Source organism: Glandiceps talaboti, chromosome 1 (assembly GCF_964340395.1).
Source record: "Glandiceps talaboti chromosome 1, keGlaTala1.1, whole genome shotgun sequence".
Lineage (NCBI taxonomy): Eukaryota > Metazoa > Hemichordata > Enteropneusta > Spengelidae > Glandiceps > Glandiceps talaboti.
In genome coordinates, this window is record NC_135549.1 from 19,275,913 (window position 1) to 19,285,368 (window position 9,456).

At 35.6% G+C, this 9,456-nt stretch overlaps 1 protein-coding gene across 1 annotated transcript; it reads left to right on the plus strand.

Annotated features, from left to right (window-relative positions):
• Window positions 1-165: 165 nt before the first annotated feature.
• LOC144437537 (mitochondrial-processing peptidase subunit beta-like) lies at window positions 166-9,167 on the plus strand. Its single transcript, XM_078126488.1, has 13 exons — window positions 166-232; window positions 1,527-1,675; window positions 2,253-2,339; window positions 2,806-2,935; window positions 3,245-3,336; window positions 4,065-4,171; window positions 4,341-4,533; window positions 4,893-4,997; window positions 5,558-5,596; window positions 6,106-6,200; window positions 7,057-7,208; window positions 7,813-7,977; window positions 8,857-9,167. Exons 1-13 carry the CDS (start codon window positions 166-168, stop codon window positions 8,919-8,921), a joined length of 1,446 nt encoding a protein of 481 aa, XP_077982614.1. The 3' UTR covers window positions 8,922-9,167.
• Window positions 9,168-9,456: the final 289 nt, after the last annotated feature.

Consider the following 9,456-nt stretch of genomic DNA (forward strand, 5'->3'; position numbering starts at 1 on the left):
ATTCATTATATTAAATGAGGTATTAAAAGTATTTAAACACAAATGTTACGATAAAATGAAGAAAAATTGGAAGATTTAGAAAAAAATGAGTCAAGTCCAATGTACGAAACTAATATTTTGATCTAAATATCCTTACGCAAGCGCACGAGCAATACGCGGTCCAAAATGGCGTCGAAGTTGGTGAGAGCTGCAACTTTACTATGTAAAAATGCACCACGACAGTCTTTGGTAAGTAAAATACGTGCTATTGATGAATGTCACAGATTCGGTAAGTATACCCTTACCGATGTATGAAAAAATCTAGTGACAAAATTATGAACTGCACTGGTTATTGAACGCCGAAAACCCGGCGAATTTAACAGTGACCTTCCACACGTACACACGTTTCTTTACATTACAGTTATATACCGGTTGCTCTCGCCGAAACTCCAAAGAGACAGTTAATCGCTTTCCGCTACATTTGAAATATGTGTTAGACTTTTGATGTCAAATCAATTTAATGCTGTGAGTGTGAACGAAAATGTAATATATAGATTTGAATGGGTTTTGAATATTAAATCATCCATACATCATCATTGAAATTGAACATTTGATTTGGTGAACATTTGACATGTTTGAAGTAGCTAGTGATATTTCGCTCTAATTCTAAAGCTAAAGCTAAATTCTAAACATTAGATAAAGGAAAGCCCTACAAAGAAGCAATGATGGCGAAGACGATACAGATGATAACAGAAAGTTTCACGTTTCAGCTTTATAACATAACATCCAAATTTCTCTAAAAAATAATGTTAAGTATTACCACTCCTAAAACCTTATTTAATTTCCATATTTCCATATTTTTTAGCATGTTCCTAAATCTTGAAAACTGAAAGAAACATATATGTACATGTACATATGTACATCCGTATATATACTTTCTGGGAAAAGGAAGAGTTGCTTTATCTATAAGATGAAAGGAATTTCAAAATCTTGTAGATTTTCCTTTCATTACTTAGCTATACAAGTTCATACTCAAATTTTGCTCTTGACCTGGGTACAGTAGTATTAGGATGGCTTTTGCCTTCTATCCAATGAGAAATTCAGTGTCTTGGTAACTGTACTGTACATGTGTGTGAAATTTAAAAAAAAACCTCACCCACATGTATTTGAAATGTGTTATTCTCAATAGCATGATATCCGAGGTATTTGAATTTACTGAAAACATGCAATCCTCTAAAACATCTCTTTGTATATACAAATTTGAAAGTTGATTATAGCATCAGCCAATCTGGCTAAATGTAAAACAGTAGTAGGTATATTTTTTGTACAGGGACAGCACAACTGACCTGTGGGGAAAAAACTCAACTGTTGTGAAAGTCAACACAATCTGATATCTCCATTTTGCAGAAATTTTCTTGCAGCAGTCTTCGCAGAACACATGTATTCCTTACTGTGTGTCATGGTACAGTACTGTGCCAAGAGTAGTCAATGTACTGTGTTTTAATATTAGTTTTATCACACACACATATCATATCAATAGGTGCGAGGAACTGGCTCAGTGTGCTCACAGAAGTGGCAGAGGAGACATGCAGCAACATATCCGCAAACACTTCTCAATGTTCCAGAGACTAAAGTAACAACTTTAGAAAATGGTCTTAGAGTAGCATCAGAAGATTCAGGAATCCAAACTTGTACTGTAAGTAGAAATCAGTAATGTTCAAAAGAACTGAGAGAACAGGTCCAATTACTTCAAAAAGACCAAGCTGTGTTATCAATTTTTCATCCTGTATTGTGTATCTTTCCAGTCGCATAATCAATAGAGAACCTATTGTATATTAAGATGATGACCCACTACCACCACCACCACCTCCAAAGGCTCCCATTATACCAATGTAGTGATCACCATTATTGTCATTCCCAATAACACCTACATGATGATGTAGGCTAACCTGATAACAATTTTTATTGTGACAGAAGCGTTTGACTTCTATTTTCTATATTCCTTCCATACCTTTATTTTGTATCACCAAACATCGGTGTATTTCATGAAATCTACTGAATAATTTTCATTTGAAAAACTTCTGATAATACATGTAATCATCTCAGTTTACTCTGGATAGTTCTTTAGGTTTTTATAAACTTGGCTTCCAAGAAGTCCAGTGAGGGCCACCAGCCATCATTTGTTCAGTATTTATTTTTTACTACTAATTATTTTGCTGGATAATTCTATCATTTAAGCTGATGTGAAGATGACTCACTGTCTTTTCTCTCAGGTTGGTTTGTGGATAGATGCTGGAAGCAGATATGAAACAGACAAAACCAATGGTGTTGCACATTTTCTAGAACATATGATTTTCAAGGTGAGTATTTGCAAGATTAAGCTAACCATGATAAACTTTCATTATTACAACAAACTTGTATGAATTTAAAAAAACAACATCAGGAAATGTTTTTGCTATCAAGTGGGCCCAGGATTGTTTAACATTGAATGTAGACTCCTGTGGTGTAAGGAGATCAATTTACTGGGCCAAAGGAGACATATAGCTACAAACTAATTTTTTTTTGAATGTAAAGATTGAAAACTTCGTCGCCATAGTGTTCACTCAAAAGCCAACTTACTCTAAATAAGGCTGAACCATTTGTACTTGAGGGTCCAGGAACAACTATGAAATTTTCAGTGGAAAGGCGTTGTTACGGACATTCATTAACATATGCTAGCTTGTTGAGTTGACTTATTTATACTCTGCCAAGTTGATAATAATATTTGAAGTTTAAACTTGGTCAGATTTGAGTCAATATACCCCCTTTGTTTTTTTTCCACAACAGGGTACTAAGAACCGTTCACAAATGCAGTTAGAGTTAGAAATTGAAAACATGGGAGCTCATCTGAATGCATATACCTCACGAGAACAAACTGTTTACTATGCCAAGGCCTTCTCTAATGATTTACCCAAAGGTAAGTTTTATGTTGACCAGGTGAGTGAAAAACATAATATTATATACATGTAAAGCTCCTGAATTCAATACACAGTAATGTTGAGAGAGGCTGAGTCACTGAAGAACAAAAAAAATATATCTAAAATGTCCTTGCAAAGAGATGAGTCTGAATATCTTTCCTGAATATATCAAGGGTGGGTGATTGACGTGGTGTAATGGGTAGACTGTTGTATATTAGTTGGGCAGCACATGAAAATTCGTTTTTGACCATACTGTAGTTATGGTATGAATGTAATGCTTTATGATGTACTGTCTTGTTACTTCATAGCTGTTGAAATCTTAGCTGACATCGTTCAGAACAGTACACTTGGTGAAGCTGAAATCAACAGAGAAAGGGGAGTTATCCTCAGAGAAATGGAGGTAGGCCAATATTAACATTTATGCAAATATATGCAAATAATGGCATGCCTGAAATGATGTACAACAGGCAGGTTGGATGTGGAGTTTATTGATGTGGAGAACATTTTTTTAGGGATTGAAAGTGACACATGCAGGAATCTTGTGATGGATTTATTGCCTTGATGTAATTTGCATATAGTGTGAATCAAGTGCCAATCAAAAAAGATGGTTGGGTTTGTTGAGTCTTACAGGTATTTTTTTGCAAAAATGATGATTATAGACTCTTAACACTGTAAAGTACAAAATTTATCAAAACATGAACATGATTGCTGCGTTAGTCATCCCGTGGACATCTCGGCAGTCAATCATATGATACATAGTGATGTAACCTCATCTGTGTAGGGTACTGTATTCAGCATAGATATTTCAACTTTTCAAACACTACACGCAAGTGATATCTAGTGACAGCGAAACTGAAGCTTGTGGACTTGTTCACCAGTCTAATATGTTCTGGGTTGGTCACATGAGTTGTGTTTTTTGTCTCAAAAGTTTAAATGTCTATTTTGAATCAACATGATGTTCACATAATACATGATGTATGGCATGTTTATACATGTAGTTGTCTTTAGTTGTTCTGTAAATAATGAGAACAGCAACTTGTAACTTACAAGGCCATTTCTATGAGATTTGAGTAAAATTTGACCTCTATCAATGTTTACTGTAACCATGTCCTTATTTGGGTTTGACAGGAAGTAGAAACCAACCTACAGGAAGTCATCTTTGATCACCTTCATGCCACAGCCTATCAGGGAACAGCACTAGGGAGGACAATATTAGGGCCAACAGAAAATATCAAGTAAGTGTTGTACTTCAACTAAACCTCCATGTTGATAACTGTTTGACTTCAGCAGTTTTTTGACATCTCTACTGATCAACAAGAGCTTCCAGTATGTTTGGCATGAATTTTAGCAAATCTCCACTTTGCTCGTAGCAACGTGACATTCACTTCTCTTAATTCACTGTAGATCTATCAGCAAGGACGACCTGGTTGACTATATCTCCACCCACTACAAGGGACCTAGAATTGTATTGGCCGCATCAGGTGGTATCAATCATGACGAACTTGTCAAACTAGCCAGTCAGAATCTTGGTTATCTTGGAACAGAGTATGAGAATGAAATCCCTGTTCTACCACCTTGTAGGTTTACAGGTAGTGAGGTAAGAAGCTGCAAATTGGAAAACGAGTGTATTCTACAGTAGCCAATCAGAACCCAGATGTTTAAAACTGACCAATCAGAAAACAGATTTGTTGTGTCAGTCGGTATTAAGGGACAGACTTTAGTATTGACCAATCAGAATGCACACTGCTAGTGCTATCCAATCAAGAGTGCAGGCTTGAAATTGTTGTTACTAACCAACGAGGACGACACAAACTTTTAGTGACTAAAGGATTTAGTACAATCCCATTTATAATGCAGGCTTGTTGATGTCCTTATCAACTGGACAACTATGATGACCTAGGACAAATCATAAATAGACTTCGAAGAGTTGATTTTAAAGTTCTTTTGATTCTGTAGATCCGTGTGAGAGATGATTCGATGCCATTGGCTCATATTGCTATAGCTGTAGAGAGTGTAGGCTGGGCACATCCTGATACCATTCCATTGATGGTAGCTAACACAGTAAGTATTTCTATTCTGTTTCCAAATCAGAACTTTTTATGTCTGTAGAAAAAAGCGTGTCTGTCACATTACAGACATTAGATTTCAATTTGTATCAGAGGTGTTAACATCAACACAAATTCCCCATTGCCATACCATGAATAGTGTGTGTGGTTGATATGACATGGGTTAATATACTGAATGGTATTATGTTCTGGTACAGCTAGTTTTTGTTTCATCTGATACAGCCAAATAACCAATACTATATATTTGCATTATATTACCCACTGCTGTAGAGTTGACCCACTCCAAAACATTGTGTCAAACTACTGGATAGATATTGATTCAAGTAAAACATGTACCAGTAATATCAATGTCATATTGCCATTCATGAATGATTTTGATTTTTACTCTGTGTCACACAAATTTAAGCTAAGCATGGTAATGTACTCAATACATGTATGTTGAAGATTTATAAGTTGACAATAAACTTTCCATATAGTTATTACTACATTTGAAGTATTGAACAAGAAGGAATCACACAATTCAATGATTAAATTAATTCTGTCTTCTTGTAACAGTTGATTGGTACTTGGGACCGTTCTCATGGTGGTGGTACCGTAAGTATATATTTCTTGCATTCTTTTGTTGGATTTCAAGTTTGTTACAATCATATATTTAATGAAATTTTGAAAGGAGAAGTGTAAGAGTACTAATATGTTTAGTTATTGCATTGTAGTTCTTTCTGTGTTTGTGTGTGTGTGTGTGTGTATGCGTGCGTGCCTATGTGCGTATGTATGTATGCATGCATGTGTGTGTGTGCACGCATGCATGCATGCATGTGTGTGTGTGCGTGCGTGCCTATGTGTGTGTGTGCATACATGTGTGTGTGTGTGTGTGTGTGTGTGTGTGTGATAATAAAAAATCTGATTGCCATAGTATTTGATAGGGATATTACGCAGAGTCACTTAAAATTATCATGATACAATGCCGTTCTTGGTATTTTTTATGAAATCAATTCATTTGATTAATGCAAAATTGAAATGAATCATAGAATGATGAACAGAAGTATGTGATGTACATGTAGAGAAAATGAAATCCATGTGCTTCTATTTATCTTGTCTTGTAGAATGTTGCCAGCAAGCTAGCATCTGTCTGTGCAGAAGCTAACCTGTGTCACTCCTTCCAGTCTTTCAATACATGTTACACTGACACTGGTCTCTGGTAAGTCATTCAAAGCTATCTTGTATATCTCTTGAGTATCAACTAGCAAATACCATTGCAAATGTAAGGGCATTGTATAGTGCTGACAGGTAATAGTGATGTGGGTGGAGAACTGTGTACTGACTGTAGGTTCAATATAGTCACATATTTTCAAGCTAGGAGAGATGAGTCTGATTATAGGTGGGTTGGGGTGGGGGGGGGATCATGGCAGAACTGATCTATCCTGCAATCTGTCGGGATTTTTATTTCCCTAAAAACCATGTGAGTTAAAGGATTGACCTGTTTTCGGTTCCAAGATGCATTACGCATCTACCCATACAATACCATACATTGTGTATGTGCTGAGGGGTTTGCACGTGCTACTCAGCAGGATGGTTGTCACCTGACTGTACCCTGGGTTCATCTGTAAATTCCTGTGTTATTGATGGTGTTAAATCTTTGTTCTATAAAATCACTCCTAATCAAAGACGTAAACATGTCTTTCCATCATTTCCTGATGAAAATGTTATTTCAAATGTAATAAAGACAAAATACGACTAACAACATAAGCGACGTCCTCTCGCGCAATGCACCTTGGAACCGGAAAATTGACTATTGGTCATTATAAAATGCAGTATGTGAGTCTATTCAAAATAGGAATGTTAGGTGAATATTAGGTAAATATCAGTTAAGACTCTATATCTGTACAGAATGAGAGTTTGATATGAACGTACTTGCAGAATGTACCTACCCCCCGGTACATGTCTTGTATATCTCACTATGTCTAATCAATGATATGCCATATGCTTTCTTTTGTAAATTATGGTCAAAATATAAAAATGGATTGATTTTTTTTATTTGTGTGTGTTTTGTACAGGGGTATGTACTTTGTAAGTGATGGTTTGACCGTAGAGGACATGATGTTCTATGTTCAGAAAGAGTGGATGAGAATCTGTACAAGTGTTACAGAGAGTGAGGTCGACAGAGCAAAGAATCTTTTGAAGACCAACATGTTACTACAACTAGATGGTAAGAATGCTATATCATATCAATAAACTTTTACTGAATGTAGAATTTAATAGTTTGACATTACTTGGGACTCAGTCCACTTGGAATATTTAGGTTGGAAATACATAGTTTTGTGATGAAGTTACAAACTTTTACAATAGATGCAAATATATTAGATGCCCAAATATGGGTGTTTAGGCGTGAGGACCAGATAGGAATCTGGCTGGCATGAGAGGTATCTATAAAATCCTGATCCAAAGATTCAAATATACATACTTTGGCTGTAACGTTATTGTAGGTAATGTATATTAGATTTTGTCAATACAATTTCATGCAGGTATATAGCCAAAGTATAAGAATATCATGCAAAATCAGAATTTTTTGATGAGGTACTTCCAATTTGTCGTATTTAGCATTTCGCATGAACAGTATAAACTTCACTTGCCTGCCTGGCAAGTAACCCAAATGTCCCTATCTGAAACAAATGGCAAGATTGCGTGTGTGTGTGTACTGATGCATGCATTAATAGAGGACATATTGTTTTCTTAGCATGAAACTGTTATATTTTGTCACTTGTCTCTTTATATAGGTGTCATATATCAATTCTTATATTTGGTTTGTACAGGTTCTACTCCCATCTGTGAAGATATTGGCAGACAAATGCTGTGTTATGGACGTCGTATTTCCCTGCCAGAACTTGACGCCCGCATTAACGCTATCACTGCTAAGACTGTCAGAGATGCATGTTTTAGGTATATTTATGACAAATGTCCCGCTGTAGCTGGTGTAGGTGAGTGAATCCACTATTGCGAACAGTAATTTTTTTATGATTACAGTCCTCTCATTTTTGTGCAAATAAGAGTCAAGGTAGTTTTGTGCAGTGTAAAGTGGATGTATTGAATCACATATACATATATCGTGTACAGTATTTCAGTGGGCAAGGGGAATATAGGATTGGTCTGTTTTAGACGGCCATGACTGTGCTTGCATGTTTTGAATGTTATTAGTTTGACAAACCGGGTAAAATCCATCTCTAAAAGTGAATATTTATGAATTACTGAAGATTTTAAAAACCATACATGTAAGTGATTGAGTGTGCATTTAGTGCATTGGTTAAACACTTAAATTGAGTGTTCCATTTTCAGTATTTGTGTAATCTACTGTAAAAATGATGGTGAAGCTGCATCCAATTTAACTCTGTATATGTAATCTGAATTCAAGAAATTTCATATGAAATGGGGCATTATTACATTGCTTCATAATGTCAAGGCATGATTGACTTCACTCAAGTAAAATTTTCACTTATAGCGCCCTCAACCACAATATGTACATTTGTGGTTGAGGGCGCTGTCACATTCAATGCGATTGAAGTTATATGATTGATATTTTGTGTTGATGTAAGGCTAGTGTTTTCCTAAGTTCACCTTTGAATATAGAATATTCAACCAACTCTGGACAAGATCTATACCAGTGAATTTTCTTGTGTGATGAATTTTGAATGTGACCAGGCTGAGTCCAGCCTGTTCAGTTACCAAACAGTACCATGACAATTTGAATAGGTTAAAGGTTACTGCATATATTTAGTCTCCTTTACGTGTTGCACACACATTGTCACAACTTTTACAAATGCCAAGCTAATAATACACCTCTCTTGGTTGATTTGTTGTAGGTCCCATTGAACAGTTACCGGATTACAACAGAGTTAGAGGTGGAATGTACTGGGTTCGATACTAGAATTGTAAAGTGTTTGTGGTTGGTGTGTACCAGTCAATATGTGTATTTTATGAAGAAAAGCACCATCAATTACAGCTTCTTCTTTTTTTGGATGACAACATTGCAGAAATGTACAAAAAAGCTGTGGATATATGGTTATCAAGACACTATTTAATATAAGTTGAACAGATGATGATGTTTGTTGGACTAACATGTTTTAGTGAATAAGAATGACTTCAAACTTTGTAAAGTTTAACCAGAATTTTGTGGACAAAATTATAATTAAAATGTGTTATAGCTAAAAACCAGTGTTCAATTGTGGTGTCTGTCTTAGAATATGATCTGATCATCATGGTGAAGTACAACTCTGGTAATCCAGGCTTTTGTTTACTAAGATAGACACAAACTTAAAACTATTGTTGTTCTTTAATGTGGTAAATTACACAAGTTGGTGATAGCAGTTCCTCTGTTGTGTGAATCTAATTAACCCTGTGATCAAGATAATGTAAACATTGGGAGTCCCAAAACAGTACATTGTTAGTTTATGGAACTAGCT